Below are 24,182 nucleotides of genomic sequence, written 5' to 3' on the forward strand. Positions count from 1 at the left end.
GCTCAGATTATTGCTAAAACCAGCACACAGCTTAAAAACATTGTTCAACACAATCTATAAAATAATGAAATTATTATTGTCATTAATACGTTTTTAAATAAAATTCACTCCAAGAATGCAATTATATGGTGTCAGAACTTCTAGATGCTCTCCAATGCTGCCACCAATTAAATGATTCCAAAAGAAGATAAATCAGATATAACACGGTATAATAGTATATATTAAAAAGTAATTTTTTTCTTTCACAAATAAGTTTAGAAATTTACTAATTGAAAATATCAGTTATAAGACTGTTGCTAAAAAGGATATATTACGCGTGAAAATATTGGTTAGGGTGAACATAATTTTTTCGGACTGGTTCTCATAAGATCACCTGGAGATTTGGTTTGGTGCTCACACTGCACATAGAGTGACCCATTAAATAGATCATATAAATAAATCATAATAGTAATAGTATTATTGCACTTTATTTAGTTTTTAAAAATATAAACAAAATAATAAAGTGTGATAATACCATTATATTTTAAAATAAAAAGTGAGTATTAAATAAAAAAATAATTATTTTATAGTACACTTTAAAAATTAATTGCTAATATTTACATTACATTTTTTTAAATATGAATTTTTAACATTTTCAAACATAAAATCAGCAAGTTTTTATTTTGACGGGTTGCCAATAAGTAAGTGTATGCGTTGTCTGTTTTAGCCGAGTGAAATACGTCACCAAGTGAAATACGTCACTGAATGAAATGTCAGTTTTGCATTTTGCGCTGAAACTGGTAGCGCAAAGCCTATATTTATGCTGTCAGTTCGAATGGAAATCTTATACAGTATTACAGTTAATCTAAAAAAGTGATTGTTCATTAACAGCTGTCAACCATGTCAGTACGCAAATGACAACTTATTTACCCAGAAGATTTTTTTTATGAACATACTTGCATATTGGCATGCATTTTACATGAATGTCATAAGCTACATTACTTTCTGTTTGGCTAAAGTTGGCTATAGTTTTAAGAAAACAGAAAGTCACAGAGTTTGATTTCATTATGTTCAGCCATTAAAAGCAAAGCAATGAAAGTTTCTGAAAAGGACACTTTAAGGAACTCCTCCTATAGTGTCACATCTGCCGACCTCCTAAAATGAATCAAGTCAATCTTCGTATTTCTCCTTGACACAGAGAAAGTTGAGTCTCTGGTCACAGTCTGTGGGTTTACAAACCCCCTTTGTTCTATCATAAACCCCACAGCGCTGGTTCATGGCAGGGCACTGGAGCTCTCCATTTGAAGACCAGACATTATATCCAAGACCGGCTCCATTTACCCAAAACCAACGACCAGCTAGAAAGCGCAGGCCAGTCCACACTTCATCTGTATCGGCTACTGTGCTGTTAATCTTTGCTTCTTCCATAATATCTTCCGAGTTTATTATGGCCAGGTCAATGTAGTTTTGTCTGCAGTATTCCAAGGCCTCTTCCCATGTGCTTTTTTGATGCACCACAATCAGCTCATAGACCTTCATACAATAAAATTTTAGATGGTCAGTGCAGGTTTTGTCATTCAGTTGAAATGTGTATTTAGAGACAGCACCACATTTTTGATAATAATTATTAGGTTGTCCATCCTCCCAAAATGTAATTGTTGCTTCTCCACCTTCTGACCATATCCATTTGTCATTGTCTGCACTGTCTCTCTGAACACCAATCCAAAAATGGTTCTCTTTAATTAGAGAATTGTAAGATAAATCCTTTAAATCTTTACTTCTGACAGTGGACAGGTCGTCAAAGTGCTTTCTGCAGCGCTGCTGTGCATCTTGCCATGATAAAGTCTCGTTCACGAAAATGTGATATCTGTAGACGCTGACATTCAGCTCAAAGAGGATCAAAAAAAGCAGCACAGTGACTGAAGCCTTCATGTCGACCTGGATGATCTCCACTGCAGCAGAATTCTGAATAAATGTGGTCTTCCCCATTTATTTCAGGATATTGCTGACTTGTTACCACACCTTTTCACAAATTTCTGGTGCGAGCAGACCAATGAAAACCAGGACCGCTCTAACATTGAGAGTGACCTTGACATGTTAGGACCTTCAGTCATTACAGAAACAAACAAATGTATTTTCCTAAAATGCCTAATTAAGGCAAATCAGAAGACTCAAAGAAAGGACATACCTACAAACTCATTTAAAGCAGTTAAGAAATACGTCTTTGGAAATGTCTGGAAGAAACAAAAAATGAAAAAGACTGATTTTTTTTACTTTTAAAATCTAGATAATATCACCTATTTTGTTATTCACTAGAATCAATAAAATCATTAAAATATGTGGAAAGTATTTAGTTTGTATTAAGTAAATGAGCATATCTTGTTTTTTCTGCTTACTATTAGAATAACAGTAGACACACAAATCTGAAAACAAGCATTTTCACTTCAATTCAAATTGATTTTTACAGTACTTTTCACAAAAAATACTGTTCAAAGCAGTTTACAGATAATTTTATCTTATAGCCCACAGTGAATAAGAAAAATAATCAATAAGGTTCAAAAATAAAATAATTGTTAAAATAAAAATAGTAATAAATCTTACACAAAACCCCAATAAAATCACTTGGTAGTTTAGAGATAACCAATGCTGACAAATGCTGGGAATTTGCTTCAGTGTAATACAGGCATGGTTGCCTTTCTCTCACATATGGTGATTCACCTTATATACGGAGTGAGGAAACATTCACATTAGTTGCAAGGATATGTGAGGTGTACATTTTTTTTCCAAATTAGAAAAACCAATCAAGTCTTGCAGGGCTGAACAGACCAGTAGTTCAGATTTTTACTGGCCCCACCACTAATAATACAAAATGGAAACATATTTAGCAACATTTTTTTGTGTTAGAAATAATATTTAGATTTTTCATAAAATGGTAGGTTTTTGGAAAAAACTAGTTTTTAATGACAGTAAATAACAAACAGGAAGTCAATGCAGTTGGAAAAGAATGGGAGTTATGTGATCAGAGGTACGTGAGTAGGTAACAATCCTAGCAGCTGCGTACTGAATTAACTGTAATCAATGAAGTTGTTTATCAGGAAGACCAAATAAAAGAGAATAACAATAATCACATCTGTGATGTAACCAAAGCATGAATAAGAACATACAGTTGTGTATCATCAGCATAAAAATGGAAGGTAATGCCATACATGCAAAAAAATGTGACCATGGGGTAGCATACAAATAATAAATAAAAGCAGACCCAACACTGACCCCTGTGGAACACCTGTAACATGCTCTGATTGAGCATTCTTAATCTGAACAAACTGCTTCCTGTCACTTAAATAAGATGAAAACCAAAGAAGCACATTATCAGCTATCCCAATACAAGCCAATCGTTCCAATAAAACTGAACGACTAATAGTATCGAAGGCAGCACTAATATCTAGAAGAATAAGAATAGACAGAAAACTAGAATCAGCTGCTAGGAGAAGATCATTTGTAACTTTAACGAGAGCTGTTTCCGTGCTATGTTTGGATCTGAAACCCAACTGAAATTGCTCATAGAGATCATTACTTTGCAAATGTGCTTCAAGTTGAGTTGCTACTGTTCTTTCAAGTATTTTTGAAATAAAAAGAAAATTAGAAATGGGCCGATAGTTATTGAAATCATTAGGATCCGCACTAGAATTTTTAAGAATTGGGGTGATAGAAGCCAATTTTAATTGTGAAGGAACAGTAGCAGTAGATAATGAGGAACTCACTATAGCTGTAACAATGGCAGAAAGCTGTAATAGCTGTAAGCTGTAATAATGGGAGAAATTGAATGCAGGACTTAACTAAGACAGTGATCAAGTGAACAAGCAGAAGGCTTAGACCTAATAATAAACTTAGTGATATTATCAACTGAAGGCAACTCAAATTTAGAGAGAACACTTGTAGATCAGAATACTTGATTATATCCATTTGGATGATTCTTGATGTCTACTGTCAATCTTAGACCTAAAAAAATTAGAAAAGAATACACATTGATTGGGAGAAAGTGAATCATTAACAGAAGGTTTCAACAGTTTGTTAACAGTGCTAAACAAAGACTTTGTTCTGTCCATTGTCTATGACATTTGCATAAAAAGATGATTTTGCACTTTTAAGTGCAGCCTTGTACGAGAGCAGATGCTCAGAATACAACTGTTTGTGTACTTTAAGACCAGTTCTTTTGCAAAGTCTCTCCAGTCGACGACCTTTAGCCTTTTGGTGACGGAGCTCAGAAATATACCAAGGGGAAGAATAAAAAAAGTTATACAGTACAAGTTTTCACAGGAGCCACAGTGCCAAAATGTACCAAGTAAGATGTAAAAGAAATAAAACAGCACTGGTTTACAGAATGGTCAATCATTCCATCCAAAACATTAAGGTCAATATTATTAATATTACAAAATAGAACAGATCGTTGTGGTTTAGCTTTTGTTAAAGGAACAGTAACTTTAAAAAATACCGGCTTGTGATCAGAGATAGGAAATTCGGTAGAAGAAAAATTAAAAGGGATAACACCAGAGCAACATACTAGATCTAAAATATGATCTTTGTTATGTGTTGGAAATTTGACAAAATGCACAAGATCAGCACTATCCAAGACTGATTTAAAATCATTATATTAAGTGTTAGTAGTGTTGTCATAGTGAATATTAAAAAGACTTTGCAGTTAACTACTGATAATATTTGTCTGTAGTGAAAACTGTAATTATATTTTGGCACATGTAATTACACTCACCAGTAGATGGTTGATGGCGTTGATGGTTAGTGTGAAAAGATGAACCAAGGTCCAAATATCCCACATTTATTCTCTTCTGTCAGAATCTGATTTATCAGATTTATCAGATCTGTCAGACAGATTAAAAACTGAATCACAAGCTTCCAAATATTCTATCAAAATATAACTGCATCTATATCTATATTATCTAACATTCATATATTTACAAAGAATTAAAATATCTCACTATTTTTTTTTAATAAAATTGAAAAGTTGTCCTCACCTTGAAAGAATTGTATTTTTCATGTCGTGATAAAAATCAATGAGTATGAATGAAAAGGACACATTCAGATCAACATCCAAATATGAACCAGAACCCAACCCCAGTCTCCTCCAACTGTATAAAGTGATGATGAACAGTATATCATATTACTCAAATTTACATTTAACCCTCAGTGCATTGGCTATATATGGTGTGTAAATAATGTTGCGACATCCTCAATCCTCTATTAGTATTGCCCAAACGAAAAAATATACCGACGACATTGACCTTAAAAGTACTTAGTATTACTCAGTGTTATTTTAGCAGCATTGAGCCTACTATAGTTTTTTATTAATATTTTTAATACGTTTTTATTTTTTCTATATAATTTAGTATTTTCCTATATTTTTTAGTCATTTTGTTGTTTTTTTGTCAAATGTGTCTATAGTCTTCATCAAATTTATTTTACTTGTAGTTTTAGTTATTTTAGTGCATCAAGTTAAACTAAATCAAAATGAGAAATTCTGCCGTGGCAACATTTTTTAAAATATTTAATTTTAGTTAAAATCTATTTGTTAACACTTTAGAATTTAAGGAAGAAGTATTAATTAATACTTCTTCCTCGATAAACTCCTAATTTGCTGCTTATTTATAGTTAAAGTAGTCATAATTTTAGGTATGGAATTTGATTAAGGGATCTAAGATATTGTCATGCAGAATAAGGCATTAATATGTGCTTTATAAGTACTAATAAAAGGCCAGGATGTCAGTAATATGCATGCTAATAAGCAGCTAGTTTATAGTGAGAATTGGTCCTTAAAATAAAGTGTTACAGTTAATTTCAAGTAACAACATTTTAATGGTTTTAGTTAAGTATAATAATCCTGGTATTACTTCATCAGCAGTTTTGAATACAGAGTGAAAACTGGAAAGGGAAATGAGGCGATTATCCTCTTTAGAAACAGATGGAGAGACAAAACAAACTCAGATTTGCCTGAGAGTTATGTGTAATGAGGGATCTTACAAACCTGCAAACAAAACATGACTCATAATATCAAATGTGTTTGTGTCCTGGCAGCATTTGAAGAATTTTTGAATACATGCGATTTAGTTACGAAACCCCTCACCCTCATGTCATTTCTAAACCCGTAAGACCTGTTATTTTGATGAAATCCGAGAGCTTTCTGACCCTTCATAGACAGCTACGGAACTGGCACGTTCAACACCCAGAAAGGTAGTGAAGACATCATTAAAAAATTAGTACACGTGACATCAGTGGTTCAGCCTTAATTTTACGACGCTATGACAATACTTTTTGTGCGCAAAGAAAACAAAAATAGTGACTTTATTCAACAATTTTTTTCTCTTCTGAATCAGTCTTCGACATACGTTCACGAGAGTACCACGACACATGTGTGTGCATTCCTCTGCTTGCAAACAAGCCACAGCGCATCTGGGTTCTACGTCAGAACGCCGGCTCCTGCATCAGCAGCATCATCACACGCATGCGTCGTGGTACTCTTGTGAACGCACGTCAACTGACACATAAGAGAAGAAATTGTTGAATAAAATCATTATTTTTGTTTTCTTTGCGCACAAAAAGTATTCTCATAGCTTCATAAAACTACAGTTGAACCACTGATGGCACATGGACTATTTTAGCAATGTCTTCACTACCTTTCTGGGCCTTGAACATGGTAGTTCTCTTTCTAACATTCGTTCAGTATCTCACTATGGGAACATCCCAGGTGTGACGGATTGACACCGATGACACCACGTCTGCCAATCACGGCAGACCAATGGCTGCAGCGATCAGGGAGTCCCGCCTCCTTGTATATAAACTGCAGCTACCAGCCGTCTCACCATTCTCGCTCTCTTCCCCGTGGAAGATTTCGGAAGCTGTCACGCACTAAAAAGAGGGAAAAAGCGAGCTCTCTACTCTTAGCACAGCTCCGTACTAGTTTTCGCGTTGTGGTGGACTTACTGTACGAAGAGAGTACAGATGCCTTCATGGCCACCTCGAAAGAGCCATAAAGCCATGGAGGGAAAGGCCATCCTCCACATCCTTGTGCTGTGGAGTGCGGATTTCTGCCAAGGATTCACACAGTCTCTGCATCTCCTGCCTGGGCGCTAAACATGCTCAGGCAGCGCTATACAACCCCGAGGTCTGCCCTCACTGCTCAATTTTCTCTACTAAAACCCAAGAAAGGAGAGTGGCAGCCACAGGAAAGTCGGACCCATGCCTCTCTGCTCAACCCAAAGAGGAACCTATGGAGTGTCCACATTCCTCAAACTCGTTGGGAGATATGATGGATAGTGATGATGACAAGGTGCTGTCGACAATCCTCGAAGATGAGGATGACGATGACGACAACGAAGATGCCATTCTCCCCCCAAATCAGTCCTGTCTGTTGAGTGCACAGGATAAGAGCTAACCCTCCCCTGTACAGGTGGACACAGATCTGCTGGAGGTCTGTCACAGGGCCGCAGCTAAGATATCGCATCCCAACCGGCAGGAGGAGGGGCTGACAGATTGGCTGTGATTGGCAGACGTGGTGTCATTGGTGCTTCCACAAGATGCTGTTAAGGCTGCCAGATCTTCATATTTCTCGCAAATTATTTTGCAGAATGTAAATAACCCCGAAGGTATTATTTGCAACTATAGATAAGGTACTAAGTCCGTCGATTAATGCTTTTCCTACTCCATCTAAGGATCTTTGTGAGAGTTTTTAAAAGTATTTCATTGGTAAAATTTATGCTATTCGGTCTAACATTTTGTCTTTAGGAAATCTTACAGCCAATGTAAGGATTTTTTCTCACTGTTTGAGTAACTTTGAACAGGTTTCTTTAGCCCAGTTGAAGGATATAGTACTGCATTTAAAATCAACTATCTCTTGTTATGATGTTCTCCCGGCACAACTGATTAAAGAAGTCATAGATACTATTGGCCCTAGTGTTTTAAGAATTATTAATAGTAGTTTATTTTTTGGATGAGTGCCACTAGGCTTTAAGTGTGCGACTATTGAACAAGTTTTAAAAAGGGCAAATCTGTATCAACAGGATTTACATTTTTTTTAGGCCTATTTCAAAACTATCTTTTATGAACAAGATCTTGGAAAAAGTTGCGCATAACCAACTTGTTGATTTTCTGACAAAGAATAATATAATGGATGTCTTTCAGTCTGGAAGCACAGTACAGAATCAGTGCTTCTTAAGGATTTTAATGATATATTTTTGAGTATTGACTCCGGGAAGGGTGTTGCCCTAATGATGTTGGACTTGAGCGCTGCTTTTGACACTATAGATCATGCTGTTTTAATAGAACGTCTTAGAGATTACGTTGGAATTAATGGTGTTGCACTTAAGTGCTTTTCTTCTTATTTGCAGGATAGGACTTGTTCTGTTAAAATTGGAAATTATGTTATCTGCTACTTTCTCCTGTGGGGTCCCACAGGGATCTATTCTTGGTCCAACCTTGTTTTCTTTATATATGCTGCCCCTGGGGTCAATTTTTAGGAAATACAATGTTAACTATCATCTGTATGCTGATGATTTGCAAATGTATTTTCCTTTAGAGCTTGACGGTTGTTTTTCTTAAACAAACTTTTGCAAGTGCTTGGCAGAGGTTAAGGCTTGGTTTGCAAATAATTTTCTTCAATTAAATGAAGACTGAGTTTATTATGTTTGGTAACAAGTAGTTTCAGAAAGGTATGGTCGGAAGCCAGGGACAATTGTCCAATGAACTATGTGGTTATGTAAGGAACTTGGGAGTAATTATTGATTCTGAAATCCATCTTGACCGACAAGTAAATTGTTGTGAAAACATCCTTTTTTCAGTTAAGGAAATTGTCCAAACTAAAAACTATTCTTTCGAACAAGAATTTAGAGTCCGTTATACATGCTTTTATTTCAACGCGGTTGGACTATTGTAATGCTTTATACTTTGGAATAAGTGAATCTCTGGTTATGTTCAGAATGATGCAGCAAGACTTTTAACTAACACTAGAAAACGGGATAATATAACACCTGTGTTGGTATCTTTGCATTGGCTTCCTGTAAAATATCGAATACAATACAAGTTGTTGATGTTTGTGTATAAAGCTCTGCATGATCTGGCTCCTGAGTACATAAGGGATATGTTGGTCCCTTACCAATCGCATCGACTATTGCGCTCCTCTCAGAGCTTGCTTTTGACTGTCCCACGGTCTTGTCTGAGGCGGAGTGGAGATCGCGCTTTTTCTGTTGTGGCTCCAGCACTTTGGAATGTTCTGCCATTATCTGTAAAATCCTCATCAAGCATGGACATTTTTAAAAAGGACTTAAAGACTTGCTCGTTTTATCAGGCTTTCGGCATTTGATTGGTCAGGACAATTGTGAATGACTTGTCTTTTATTTTATGTTTTGTTCCTATGTTTTTTTATCTTTATTATATACTGCTTGTGTACAGCACTTTGGTCCATTTTTATGGTTTTGAAAGTTTTATGTGCTTTATAAATAACGGTTGAGTTGAGTTGAGCTGAGTTTCACAAGTGAGATACCTCACTTCATGTTATCAGAGAACTGGGGTTAAATTAGTAACCTAAAGTTCCATTGCTGTCTATGGAGGATCAGAAAGCTCTCGGATTTCATCAAAAATATGGGTGAACTAACCCTTTAAGCTCAGCAGTAATGCTGCAAAAAACTCCTGAAGATGTGAATGGCTGCACCTTTATTTGTCAAATTAAAGTGACTGTCTCCATACCTCTCAAAAGTGACAGACCAATCATTGCATGACGGTTCTGAACTATTGCCTTAACAAATGGCAATCTTCAGCCAGGAAAATCTGATGGAACAACACAAAATTGAAAAAACAAAAAAAGACAACACAAAATTCTTTCAAACAAACTGATGGATCGAACAAATTGCATTTGGATTCACTGCAAATATATAGACTACTGTTCAAACGTTTTTGAAAGAAGTCTGTGTTTATTTGTTTAAAACAGTAACAGTAACATTGTGAAATATTATTACAATTTAAAATAACATTTTTTTTTCTGTTTGAATATAGTTTAAAATGTAATTTCTTCCTGAGATGGCAAAGCTGAATTTTCAGCAGCCATTACTTAAGTCTTTAGTGTCACATGATCTTTCAGAAATAATTTCTTATTATTATCAATGATGAAAACATATTCTGCTGCTTAATATTTTTATGGAAACTGTGATACATTTTTTTCAGGATTATTTGAATAGAAAGTTAAAAAGAACAGCATTTATTTGAAATATATATTTTTTGTAACATTACAAATGTCTTTACTGTCACTTTTGATCAAATGAATGCATTCTTGCTGAATATAAGTACTGCTCTCTTACTGAGCACAAACTTTTGAACAGTAGTGTATTTTTAAAATCTACTAATGTGTGATTTCCTGTATATTTTCTTGTAGACAATGGCCAGAGCATGAGCCATAAATGTTATGTGACTAATACATTTGGAGCTTAAAGAAAATGACGTCATGACAATGCTGCACATGGAAGAAAAAAAAACACTGTAAACCATCACTCTACCACTTTAAAGCATGTTAGTCTGTTTAGGTTACATTTTATATGTCGGTCAGGCCCCATGGCTAGCATAAGCTACAATTACGGACCATCAGGCATCTGCATTGTACATCAGCTTGTCTAATGGGAACGAGAAGGCTTTCGGTTAAAGGATACAATGAATTACAAAGTTTCAAATCAGCTTGAGCTGGATTTCAAGTCTTTGTTAAAAGTAAATTTATGCGAACATCACAAGCTTCTTTTGAGCAGAAAAATATACTTGGTGTGGCACAGATGTGTTTATTTTCTATACTTAATTGGTCACAGAAAAACGTTCAATACGTTTTACAAGCAATATATGAAAGTGGAAAATTATACTTTCTGAAGCCATTTTTATGCATTTCTCTTTTGTCCTTTTTTGTTAACAAATACTATGGTATACCTACTTTCAATCTATTAAACATGTCAGTGTTCATTCTGGTTTGTAACAAGACGGGTTTATCACTAGAGTATTGGAACTAGAAAGCATTTGCTTTATGTAGATACTACTCTGAATATGCATGTAAACAAATGGTGTCCTTGGTGTGTCAGAGCTTTCAGTGAGATCACCAACCATACGCCCTGGTCCACACACCCTTCTTCTTGAACTCAGAGCTGGATCTCAGAGCCAATAGAGTCCCTAAGAAGAAATGAGATACAAATGAGATTCAAATAGGAGATTTCACTTGTACTGTACATCACATACCTTTGCTTCTTGTTATCAAAACATTTTTAAAACACAAATTAAAGACTGATAATAAATAATAATAATAATAATAATTCGACTAAAACAAAGTGTCTCACCTTTGGCTATAAGAAAGGCAGTCTCAGAGAAACCTAGTTTAGGACCTTCCGTAATACTGAAGAGCCAGTCGATGAACTGATGGCATGAAGAAAGAAAGATTGGGGTTGAGAAGTTTTTTTTTTTTTTTAAGAAATGAATACTTTAATTTATAAAGGAAGCGTTAACTTGATCAAAACTGACAGTAAATTCATATAAAAGTTTATTTCATATAAATGTTGTTCTTTTGAACTTTCTATTCATGGAATCCTGAAAAAAAAAAGTATCAGTTTCCACAAAAATATCTAGCAGTACAACTGTTTCCAACATTTATAATAATGACAAATGTTTCTTGAGCAGCAAATCATCATATTAGAATGATTTCTGAAGGATCATGTGACACTGAAGATTGGAGTAATGGCTGCTGAAAATTCAGCTTTTGCCATCACAGGAATAAATTACATTTTTAAATATATTCAAATAGAAAACTGAATGCATTTTAAATTGCAACAATATTCACTGTTACTGTTTTTATTCAATATTCACTGTTACTGAGTTACGCTCAAGATGGCGGCGCGTTCACACGCTGCGGCTTCTCTCTCTCCCGACAGAAAGGTGTTTTCGTGTTTTTTGTCTTGTGGTAATTACATTGCTGTCTATGGGAGGGAAAGAGAGCTCTCAGAATGCATCAAAAATATCTTCATGTTTTCCGAAGATAAACGGAGGTCTTACGGGTTTAGAACGACATGAGGGTGAGTAATTAATGACAGAATTTTCATTTTTGGGTGAACTAACCCTTTAAGAGTTGTGGATTGTAAGTGTTACAATTTGGTAACAATTTTGTTACTCAATCCGCATGATTTGTGCAATGGACATGAATACCTTAATTGTGCAACTTGTATTTTTCTAAGCAGAATTAAAAAAACATTCAGCAGAACTACACATTTTTAAGCTGTGAAACGAGAGATAAAAGCTTCCATGCCTTCTGTGACTGGGATTTCCACGGCTCTTTGGCGAGTAGTTGTTTCATGCTGCATGGGATTGCAAGTAGGCATGACGTGATCGACAGTTCTGTGATAGCAGGGTTGACACAGAGGTCATGGGACAGTTCTGTTGTCAGAGAGGACTGTTGCCAGGGAAACCACTGGGCCCTGATTCCAATGAGAAGTGGGGCACAATGGTCAGCCCAAGACACCACTACCGCAGCAAACACACTGAGGAGGAAGTCTGTGCCCTGCAAAATGATGGCAGACATAACGTTTAAGTCAGTGCACGGGTAGTATCTTGCTTCCTGCTGCTGTTTTATAGAGAAAAGAACCGTTTCTATCATTAGGCCTACAGCAAGGCAACCAAAAACACTTTGCAGATGGCAGCGACTACTCTTTAGAGGCAAATCCACATATGATTGTAAATCGACCTAAAAGAAACCAGAGCCCAATAAATTACAACCAACAGATTTTGCAGCGCAGTTATACTGCACATACCTCTATAACACGGACACATTTAACAGAAGGAGATCCGTATGCAACATTTCTGATGTGGCCCATTAACTCCAAAAGCCACTCCATTCGTTTAGAGACCCCTGAAAACAAACAAAACATCGTGCTTTCTGAATCAACATTACATGATTCAAGTTCATCAAAAAGGAGGCACTTAAAATGGTTAATGGAAACGGAAAACACAGGCAGTGGCTTGTAACTTTGTAACATATAAGAATCAGTATTATTTTAGCATCATTGAGATAATATATAATATTGAGATAATATATAATATTTTTATTAATATTTTGAACCAGCTTTTATTTTTATATTTTCCATTTTCATTTTAATTTTGTTGTATGTTTTTATATTTTTTTGTCATTAAAAAAAAAAAAAGTCTATATAGTTTTTCATATTTTTTTTCAGTTTTAGTTTTTTAGTACATTGATTTAAACTAAATATGAGAAATGTTGCATTGGCAACTAGCTGAAATATATATATATATATACACACACATATATATATATATATACACACATATATATATATATATATATATAATGTTTCAGTTAATGTCTATTTTATTCCAAGTAATGAAAATGGTTTTAATGGTTTTAATTATAGTAGTATTGTATAGAGGTATATACACCACCATTAAAAATTTGCGGCAAGTAAAATTTTTTTGGACCTCCAAGGATGCATTTATTTGATCAAATATACAGTAAAAAAGCAACTTAAACTATCTATCTTTAAATATTATTACAATTTAAAATGACTGTTTTCTATTTAATGCTTTGAAATGTACTGTAATTTTTTCCTGTGACGCAAAGCTGGATTTTCAGCATCATTACTCCAGTCTTCAGTGTCACATGATCCTTCAGAAATCATTCTAATATGCTGATTTGCTGCTTAAGAAACATTTCTTATATCAAATAATAATAATTACAAAACAGTTGAGCTGCTTAATATTTTTGTGGAAAAAGTGATATATTGTTTCAGGATTTTTTGACGAACAAAGTAAAAATAACAGCATCTATTTAAAATATAATTTTAATAAAATCAAATCTGTACTGTCACATTTGACCAATTTAATATATTATTGGTGAATGAAAGAATTCATTCCTTTCTGACCACAAACTTTTGAACAGTAGTGCACCTTTTTCTGAAAATATTTTACTACTATATACATTAGTATTATTAACATACCTGCATTGGGACTAGAGGCGAAGCGTGATTGGTGGAGGGCCTGCAGGAGAAGCCATCTGATTTGTTTCTTATTCCCCACCTGGAGGATGGTACTGATGACATCGAGTCCGAGGAGAGGGACTCTGCCTTTAGAGGTCAGGTAGGATAGGATGAAAGCTGTTTTTTCCACATTAGCCTGTAGACGGAGCCCAAAAACAGAGAGAACTGTGTGGGGTTGTATGTATATCTGTTGATTTAATGTCTAGCCACTGTCAGAGTACTTTTGAGCAAGTAATTTAACTTGTAAATTGCTCTGAAATGGCTGTAATATTACATGATAAATTACAAAACAGCAGAAGCTGTCCCATGCTCTTGCCATGAATTATGATTATCATTAATTATCATGATAGGAGAAGAAAACCTTCCATGGATGAAAGCATAACTATTCATCACTGCAAACATTTACGCATTATGCATGCATTATATTTGAAGAGGGGAAAAAAATCTGACTCAATTTTCTTTAATAAAATGAGCCTCATTACTAAAACCAACAACAAATTAAGAAAAAAAAAATATTTTGGGATCCTTTTAAGACGTGTTGCCTGGAGGCAGAATTTCTGTAATAATGGAAATAAATTAATCAAAGTCTTTGCTGATGCCAGAACATCTAAACTACTGTTACTGCTTCTAATAGAACTGGTATTTTTCAAAACAATCATATTTTCATAAAATAACAAGTAGTTGGAAGCACATGGTTAGGGATAGTCCAGTAGGCATCTTCGTGAGAAAGATGAAGATATAAAAATAAAAGACATTACAATAAAATACTTCATTTCTGCTAATGTGTTATGAAAATGTCTATAAAAAAATATAAATGCAATAAATTCATTGTTAAATTCACTATGTACATGTTAATGAAAGACAGCAGGCATTTCATTTGGATATTCAGACATCCCTCAGACATTATTGTTTTTTGTCTTTTTTTATGCATCTTGTGCTTGCAAAGTGAAATAATGGGTTCATTACCCTGAGGCGAGATAGTATGACTACATATCATGATACATTTCAACACAATCAGATTTATAAACCTATAATTCATTACGGAGTTATATAATACCTCAGTGACTTTGACTATGCGGTCTATCTCAGTGTCGCTGAGTTCAGACAGGCATGAACACATGGCTTCATACAGGTCCAGTTCACCAGCCTACAGAACAACCCAAAAACATCACATCTGGACAGCAGCAGAACTGGCTAAATGTTCGAGTTCTTGGTCAACAATATGACTATAAAACATCTTACAGATTGCTAGGACATACAGGTATATTATCAGGTAAGAGGTTATAGATATTTTCAGTGGTGGAGCACAGGGCAGTCCAGCAGTTCTGTGGCGGGTTGGGGACCGCCATGGCTTTGGACAGCCCACGCAGGATGGACAGGCACAGGGGCAGGCGCTGAGGACGTGTGCCGGGCACAAACTGCTGGACTGCCAGACTGTCCACATGCACCTGCAGTTTGTCTTCAGCCACGTGCTTCATCCAGGAGCTCAGGCACTCGTAGAGAGAAGCCCTAGTGCGGAGCTGTGGAGCGTACAGATGTTGAGAAAATTAAGAAAATGACTGCAGACAGAGAAAATTACAAAACAGTGTGATATTTTGAAGCCAGAAAAGCCACGATGAACTTCTCGCAGATGATAACATTATGAGATAATTAGCTACTAATTACTACTTTACTTTTAAGCATCTCTGAAAATAACATTAAACTTTACAAAGCTTTCAAAAGGGATAATGTCTAACAAATTAGTAAAAATTAGATTTAGAAATTTTCGAAAGAAAATTGCACGTGTAAAACTGGACGCCATGTAGAGCTGCTTTTAACTGAACAGAAAAATAAAAAATAATATATATATATATATATATATATATATATTATCTAATCTATCTATCAACACATTTAAATTAAATAAAAATAGATAAAAAGCATCTATGTTGTAGCGTACTTCCACAACTTTCTGAAAACTACAAAACATATTCAATATATAGAACAAGACAAAACTAAAACACTGTTGCAAACAATAATAACTTAATTTTCATAATAGTTGGAAGTTATAATTGTAATTGAAAATGAAATTTGGTTCAAATGAAATTTGATTTGCTATGGCATTCTGGGAGGGTGGTAGGTGGTTTCTTAGTGGCCCAAGCTCAAAAGATGCACTTGTGTGAAAAAGTTCACTACTACTAAAGAGCGACAGTGACAATTAACCAAACTAAAATATCTTATTTATAAGTGAAAACCCAGCATTTTAACATCAATAAGTCTGTATGAAGTCACCAAAGAGACACTAATGTGTGACAGAGACATGAGAGACATACACAGAGAGAAATACCCACACTCAGGCTGTGAACCAGGGGAGGCACAAGCCAGATGCCGAGGAAAAGTGAGGCACTCTGGGAAGACTGGGCCTGACTGGCAGCTAACGCTAAACAGTGATGCTGCACCTCCTCACCTATGACAGGCACAGGTGAGCACTTCAACATCATACATCCTCAGAAATGACACAATAGGGTATTTCCTACAGAAGACTAATTCACGACGATGACGAACAGGAAGCTCACCAAAGCCGAGTCTCATCAGCGGAGAGAGGATGGCACTCCAGTTGACTGGAGGATACTGGAAGCTTCCACCGACCGTCCCTAAAGCTGCCAGCACTGTCTTCACTAGGTGTGGAAGAGTGAACTCAGGTCCTGTACAGAATCACAACATTAGTAAGCAATGGAATCACTTTTTATTAGATATTAGCATTAGATAGTGTGTTACCTTTCCTTCCTGCTTCGGTGATGAAGTCTACTGAAGCTCGGATGACACTTTTCTCTGGGAGATAACCAAAGTCCTGAGGAACTGTTAAAGCGGGTTGAAAAAGTATGTTTGATTGGTCTTCTTCACCGGTGAATGACCATTTGTACAGTATCAGTACTTTATATGTGGATTATTTATTTATTAATTATTATGATTATTGTTAGTACTAGTAACAATAAAATTAATATATATATTTTATTTATTTTATAAATTATTATTATTATTAACAGTTATTATTAACAACAATTATTATTATTGTATTAATATATTTTTATATAAAATTTTATTATGTAATTATTTATTTTATTATTAACAACAACAGAAACCACAATAATAATTATTATTTGATAGTATTATTTGTATTTAAAAACATCTATGATTTAATATGATCAATAACAACTACATCAGAAACTAAAATATTATTTTTAATATTCATTTACATTTTTAACATATTTTTTATATACATATTTTTTAATAGTGATATACATTTTGTTCAAATAAAAAGACTTTTAGATATATTATTATCAACATCAATAATAATAATTAACATAAAAGTAACAAAATAATAGTGTTTTTATATTATTATTATTATTTTTTTTTTATTATTACTATTGTTATCATTATCATCATCATCATCAACAACAATAACAATAGTAGTTTAGAATAAAAAAGACAGAAGACTGGGCATTTTGAATCTCACCTGAGGTTCGACTGTGGCTGCTGGACATGTGGGCCAGATGCAGGTGTCCAAGCAGACATGCTCCGTTAGACTGCAGACCTATTGTTCCTGAAAAGGTGATGATCTAGTGGAGAGGATGGGCATGAGAGCAAGAAACAATAAAAATAAAATAACACTTAACTTACTTCCAAGCATTGTTTTACTTCCAGTATACATATTTGACTTTATAAACATATTTTTGATGTATTTCAAATGCATGATTTCTAACCTGTGTAATGGCTCGGATGACCTCGTTCAGTCTGCCCTGCTGCTGTGAGGACTCCTCTGATTCACTCTTCAGCTAATGGAGATAAAAAACACACTTTCTGAAGGTCAAAGGGTTCTAGGACACAGTAAAAGTCTATGAATATATGTGACCCTGGACCACAAAACCAGTCATAAGGGTCAATTTTTTGAAATTGAGTTTAATACATCACCTGAAAGCAGTATTATGGTTTTCACATAAAATTAAGCATTAAACATTGATTATTTTAGACTTATTTTAAATTGTAATTTACTTTACAATATTACTTTTTTTTCTGTATTTTTGATCAAATAAATGCAACCTTGGTGACTTCTTTTAAAAACATAACCAATTCTACTGACATTACATTACTTATGCATATAAAAAAATACATATTATGCTGCTCTTTAATTATCTACTTTACTATTTAACCATTTAAAACATGTAAAAATTCAGCTTTAAGACAAATTATAAACCTACTGATTTTGTTTTCACTAATTAAAAGTTGTATTGTCCAATAATGTTCAGTTATTAAAACGAATTTAAAGTGTCAGAAAGGATTCATTTGTTTTGACATTTTGACATTATTTGAACCCTACAGTACCCTCATGTGGCCAGCTACTGTTACTGCCATAGTACATTCACCTTTCCCCAGCAGCTAACTTTTACGGATATATAATTGCTGAGATCTGCTTCCTTACCTGTCCTTGCACAAAGTTAGTAAACAGAGTTGAACTAAAAAGAGAACAATCAGTTTTTAAAATCTTGTTTGTTAGGGTCACTGGTTTGAGGGGATTTACACAAGTTTAGATCTGAAAGGAACAGTCACCAGCTTAATGAGCTACATTCACAATTTTAATTCAAGAACGAATCTTTAAAGTGCTTTAAAGTGTTTATTCAGTGACTTTAAGTTGCTTAAAGACACATTAACACAAATCTTTTCATCTGTGGGGCGGCAGAGTAATCCGAGACATTCACAAGGCTCTGATTCACACTGAGAGAAAATCCTGGCAGACCTCTGTCAAGTCCCACCATTACTATGGCGACACTTCCTGGCTACCTTCCAAGTATGGTGGCATTTGCATTTAAAAAGGCGAGACAGCATTCGCTGTGTGTGTATGTGTATGAGTGTCTGGAAAGTGGGTGGGCACGGAGGAGTGTAATTTGCCACACAAAGAGCAGCCTGGCACAGGTGTGTGTGAAAAGGGCAGTGTCCATACGAGACTGGCATTTAACTGCTATCACTAATGGCACCTCAACATACGATAATGGACTTAATGCAGGGTAATATACGAGAAAGTGATGTTTCGTGATATTTAACATTCACTAGGATGGGGGAAAAAAAACATTCTAGCTGTAGGAAGTAAGATTTATTACACTGCTAGTGTGTTATTTTCAAGTCTTGCACTGAAGGTGCTGAATGCCAACACATATATCTTAAACTGAAACAGTCTCTTGCATCCTGCCAGGTACAAATATAACACAAGGCTTGACATAAGCACGAATTACACATTAAATTACCTGAACGAGAGTCATCTCCGATCCCACTAATGCGATCAGTCCATTGAGGGCAGACAGCCTCTGCATTGTGGGACAACCCTGGAGAAAGATAAAAAATGACAGTTTAGGTTCTCCCTCATGAAAGCTGAGATTTAGTGTTGATGCCTGAGATTTCTAGATCAAAACTAAGACACTGGGAAGAGAAAAACTTAACCCTAAATTCTGGACCTGTGCCTTAGATCAGATCCTGATATATAGTTCACTTACTATGGCACAACAACACATTGTTTCTCACTAGTCAGGGAGACAAACTGCATTAAGTCGACTGTTTCTTTTCACTTCCCACTGACATTTTTAACCAAAGCAGCTTTGGTATGGATAATAAAGTGGTTGTCTGACATAAAAATAAGACCAGCATGCCTTGCATGTGTAAAGGCAAAATATGCATAACATATGGAAATAACAATACATTTGGCGCCCAATATGATTCACCGAACAATGGCACCTCACCTCTGCCAGCAGTATCTTGGTCCAGGCAGCCAGCAGACGAGGCTGGATGTCCACCGCTTTACCATGACCAAAAGAAGAGAGTCCAAACACTGTGAGTCCCAATGCCAAAGCAAAGCCTGGTGTCTAAAAAAACCCCAGAATAAATGCCATAAAGTGTGAATCAAATATTTTGTTTTGAAACAGTCATGTGCAAAAACACAACAAAAATATCTTATTTAATACAAAACCAAACTTAGTTCTAATATCAAACTTAATAGCTACTAATTTTAATCAAGGAAGACAGTTATAACATTTTTTAAAATAGCTTTTATCTTAATGCATGACTCTCCTTATAAACAGACGATTTCAGCTCTCACCTGTTGGCTTTCCTCTGTTAGGGTGCGAAGTGTGTTCATGCTTTCCTCAGCCTTACTGGCCTCAATAATGCCTGCACTAAATGCTGAAACTGCAACACACGCCACAGAATAGGCCAAAACCTGACACCCGACAGAACACATAAAAGACACAAGAAATGTTTGGATGCACAAAAATGACTGCCACTAAAAGTATTTAGTTGTAAGTAATGGAATTTTTTTTGTGTGTTTTCACTGCATTAAAGTAAAAATTCTGTCATCACCATCAATGTGTGTCAATTTGTAAACATCGTTCAGCTTAAGCAGGAATTGCAAAACTTTTTTTGTCAGCTGAAAATATTTGTCATTCCTAAAATATTTACTTGATATTTGAGATTTTAAGCTATTATTTCAACACATTTGCATGTTCGTGGTTTGCTGATGCTGATGTTGCTTAAAGGGTTAGTTCACCCAAAAAACCTTCGTTCATCTTCGGGACACAGATTAAGATATTTTTGATGGTATCTGAGAGCTGTCTGACCCTGCATTGACTGCAACGCAACTGAAATGTTCCCATGTCCAGAAATGTAGCAAGGAGATCTGTAAAATAATCCATGTGACATCAGGGGTTCAACTGTAATTTTACGAAGCTACGAGAATACTTTTCACAACTGGAACATTTCAGTTGCTTTGCTGTCTATGCAGGGTCAGACAGCTCTCAGATACCATCAAAAATATCTTAATTTGTGTTCCGAAGATGAACGAAGGTCTTACGGGTTTGAAACGACATGAGGGTGAGTAATTAATGACAGAATTTTCATTTTTGGGTGAACTATCCCTTTAATGGTCACATGACATGCAGGTAAACAAATAAAATAGAACATGCTTTTTATTAAGTATTTTGATTGTTTTTATTATTATCTATTTATTTTAATTTCACATTTTTATGATTTTATTAATTACTAGGTTTTCATCAACTCACTAACCCCCTGCAGTGCCATCACGAACCCCATTTTGGGAATTTTTGAGCAAATGTACAGTATTAAGAAGGGGCAAAATACCAAGCCATTTCTCAACTAAAGATTCAAGACGTCACCTGACAACACCACAGTCAATATGGTTTTACCTCCTGCAGCATGAGGCTCATATTGCTGCTGTCCTGCAGGGTCTGCAGGAGTCTGTCCAGCGTGAGAGACACATGCACACCGTCCCGCTCAGACTGACTACTGCTACTGAGAGAGCTCAGAACCAAGCCAACACCTAACACACAACCAGAACTGAGAGAGACAAAGAGCAAACAAACATTTAAGAGTCTGTTAGTGTACAGGGGAAATGAAGAATATAACTCATAAATAAATATTTCATATGTGCATGCGTGTATGTGTGTGTGTGTGTGTGTGTGTGCAATAAGGATTTAGTTTCTTAGCTAACAACTACAACTAAGTTGTACAGTTGTAGTTAACACTAAAATCAGATTAGATAGACTAACTTGTAATCCAGATTGGGATTAAAGCAACAATCTTCCAGTCGTTCCAGATGTTTCACTAGCAGCTCTGCTACTGACTGCCCAGCTATATCACTGCAGTAAACAAAAAACAAGTAAACATGATATAGCTATTAAAATTGTCAGGTAATAAGCTGAAGTTCTGTTTTATGGGTAGACTGGAGTTCTCTGTCATGGTATCACTCAGCACACACCTGACTCTCTCATCATGCAGCCACGCTAGAAACATGCCCAGAGCCAGGCCGCTGTGAAACTGAAGTGCCTGAGATTCGTCTGCGGAGGGCGAGCCTGGCAGCCCTGCCGCTAGAGTGCCCAGTATAGCGGGAATATTCTTTTTGCACGAGGTTACCAGCACCGGCACCAACAACGCCAGACCCAGAGCAGCACAGGAGTGCGCGATCACACTCGCTGTGTTCTCACCCAAGTATGAGCGCTAAAATGTGAATGTCATTTTTGAGTTATAATATAGGGAAAAATTTGTTATTAGGTTTCATTTGTTAATGAACAATACCCATCAAACTACTGATCAAAAGTCTGGGGTTGGTAAGATTTTCTAAAAGAAGCCTCTTATGTTCACCAAATCTGCATTTATTTGATCAAAAAATACTGTTAAAACATCTAAATGTTGAATTTATTTCATAATTTCATTACTCTCCGTGTTGCTCAATATTTTTAGAAACTGTGATGCATTTTTCAGGATTCTTTTGATGAAAAAGATCAAAGGAGCATAATTTATTTGAATTCTTTTGTAATATCATGAATGTATGAATGTCTTTATTTTCACTTTTGTTCACTTTAACGTGTTCTTGCTGAATATTATTTATTGTAACTAAAATGACCCCAGTCTTTTGAACAGTAGTGTAGGTATCATGAACCAACAAGGAACAATAATTATTCAGCATTTATTCATGAAGGTTAATGTTAGTCTCTACATATACTGTACACTAATACATTTGTAAAATTTGAAGTTGTCAACATTAATATAATTATATTTGTGTTATGTAATGCTAGTATAATGTTAGCTCTTGATGCATTAACTAATGTTAATAAATCGAACCTTATTGTAATGCGTTACCAATATGGTATTACTACTAGCTGAAGGTGCAATATTATAGACTTTCATAGCATATGCTTTAATAACACATAATATTTAAAGGTTTTAAATAAGGTGCAGTGTGTACTTTCTGCACCAATAGTGGAATCTGTAAAAATCATTGAAATGATTTCTTGAACACCCCACCCGAGGGAGTTATAACTCACATGAATGAACCATGGGAAGACTTGTCCTTTAGGGTTACTGTTACTGCTAACAATGCTGAGCAGTGTGTCAATCACCATCGTCAGCCAGTGAACTGTGGGAAGGATGTCTGGACCCACCTACGAATAGAAATTATAGTTTATTGGAAAGTTTTCTAGGTTTTTTTTTTTTTTTGAAAAAGAAGAAAAGCCAGTAAATGATAGGTAGTCGCAATAGAAACGAAATAATAAAGCTGCATCTAACCTCAAGTCCACTTTCAGACTGTGTAGGAAGGTTGCTCTCATATCTGGTTAAGACAACAGCCAGGCCACTTAGTGCCAGGATAGAATTACCTTGAACAACTGGACTATCTCTGTCATAATGGAGACAAAATGATAAAATATTAATCCACATATAGGCTGATTTTAAACAGAACACACTGCGGCAATGCTGAATGATTACTATCATCGATGCTGAAAACAGGCCCAAAAATGTGGATTGTGAGCAATTATAAGCTTACATTTAATCGATAAAGCACTGAAAAAAAAGCACTTTCCTAAGAGACTACAGTGAATAAAAGCAAACGGCAGATTCTGAATATAAAACACACTATTTACTAATAAAACATTTTGAGAAAAAAAAAAAAAAATCGATAGTTTAATCTTTTAGCTTAGAAAAGAGAAAACAAGGGTCTTGTGGGGGGGAAAAAACAAAGAAAAAAGAACAAAACTAAGAATATCAGCAGAATTAGTAACTTACTTGGCGGCAGATTTGACCACATCAGTCAGTTGGTCTCTGACCCTGAGGAAAGAGAGAAAGAGAGATATGATTTAAGGTGCTCCACACACTGACAAGAAGAGCTTTCATCTCCTCAGGCAATGATTTAAGAGCCCAGGTACCATTTGCATGGCTACATACAGTACAAGGGGTCCCAAAAGTCTGAGACCCCATTGAAAATCTGGGATTCCTCCAATTTAAACATGGAAAAGCAGGAGGACTTTGAAACATTTCAAGCAACGAAACTTAATAACATAAAAGGAATAAGAATTCTCCACTAATTCTAGGTCCAGTTTTAAAAGGTCAGATGTTCTTGCTTTCACTGAAACACAAGGTTGTCTTTGTTTGAACCATTCTCAAATCATGCAGGATCACATGATCTTCAGGTTTTACAAGTGTTAACAAGTGACAGAAAATACTAAGACATTTATTTTCATTTTCAATGGAACATTTCAGAATAATCAGAATCAGAATCAGAATGAGCTTTATTGCCAGGTATGTTTACACATACGAGGA

General features: G+C 35.3%; 2 protein-coding genes across 2 annotated transcripts in view; both read right to left on the minus strand.

The window, feature by feature from the left end:
• Positions 1 to 942: 942 nt before the first annotated feature.
• On the minus strand, positions 943 to 2,165 carry LOC107679250 (lymphocyte antigen 75-like). The gene has a single exon (XM_016474758.1). The coding sequence runs from the start codon at positions 1,966 to 1,968 to the stop codon at positions 1,150 to 1,152; it is 819 nt and encodes a 272-aa protein (XP_016330244.1). The 5' UTR covers positions 1,969 to 2,165; the 3' UTR covers positions 943 to 1,149.
• An 8,207-nt stretch (positions 2,166 to 10,372) lies between these two features.
• Positions 10,373 to 24,182, minus strand: part of LOC107679228 (focadhesin-like) — a 49,397-nt gene continuing 35,587 nt past the window's right edge. Inside the window, exons 23-43 of the mRNA XM_016474741.1 lie at positions 23,649 to 23,690; positions 23,154 to 23,262; positions 22,913 to 23,029; positions 21,847 to 22,085; positions 21,638 to 21,727; positions 21,275 to 21,425; positions 20,173 to 20,292; positions 19,817 to 19,939; positions 19,328 to 19,405; positions 17,792 to 17,863; positions 17,545 to 17,647; positions 16,806 to 16,886; positions 16,604 to 16,732; positions 16,379 to 16,494; positions 15,308 to 15,568; positions 15,106 to 15,195; positions 14,010 to 14,184; positions 12,810 to 12,907; positions 12,308 to 12,559; positions 11,349 to 11,424; positions 10,373 to 11,184 (exon numbers count right to left, since the gene is read on the minus strand). Of these exons, the coding sequence (XP_016330227.1) occupies positions 11,111 to 11,184; positions 11,349 to 11,424; positions 12,308 to 12,559; positions 12,810 to 12,907; positions 14,010 to 14,184; positions 15,106 to 15,195; positions 15,308 to 15,568; positions 16,379 to 16,494; positions 16,604 to 16,732; positions 16,806 to 16,886; positions 17,545 to 17,647; positions 17,792 to 17,863; positions 19,328 to 19,405; positions 19,817 to 19,939; positions 20,173 to 20,292; positions 21,275 to 21,425; positions 21,638 to 21,727; positions 21,847 to 22,085; positions 22,913 to 23,029; positions 23,154 to 23,262; positions 23,649 to 23,690 (2,596 nt within the window). The 3' untranslated portion in view covers positions 10,373 to 11,110. The remainder of the gene's footprint in view (positions 11,185 to 11,348; positions 11,425 to 12,307; positions 12,560 to 12,809; positions 12,908 to 14,009; positions 14,185 to 15,105; positions 15,196 to 15,307; positions 15,569 to 16,378; positions 16,495 to 16,603; positions 16,733 to 16,805; positions 16,887 to 17,544; positions 17,648 to 17,791; positions 17,864 to 19,327; positions 19,406 to 19,816; positions 19,940 to 20,172; positions 20,293 to 21,274; positions 21,426 to 21,637; positions 21,728 to 21,846; positions 22,086 to 22,912; positions 23,030 to 23,153; positions 23,263 to 23,648; positions 23,691 to 24,182) is intronic.

This window comes from Sinocyclocheilus anshuiensis, unplaced genomic scaffold (assembly GCF_001515605.1).
Source record: "Sinocyclocheilus anshuiensis isolate Anshui unplaced genomic scaffold, SAMN03320099.WGS_v1.1 scaffold1644, whole genome shotgun sequence".
In the NCBI taxonomy this organism is placed as follows: domain Eukaryota; kingdom Metazoa; phylum Chordata; class Actinopteri; order Cypriniformes; family Cyprinidae; genus Sinocyclocheilus; species Sinocyclocheilus anshuiensis.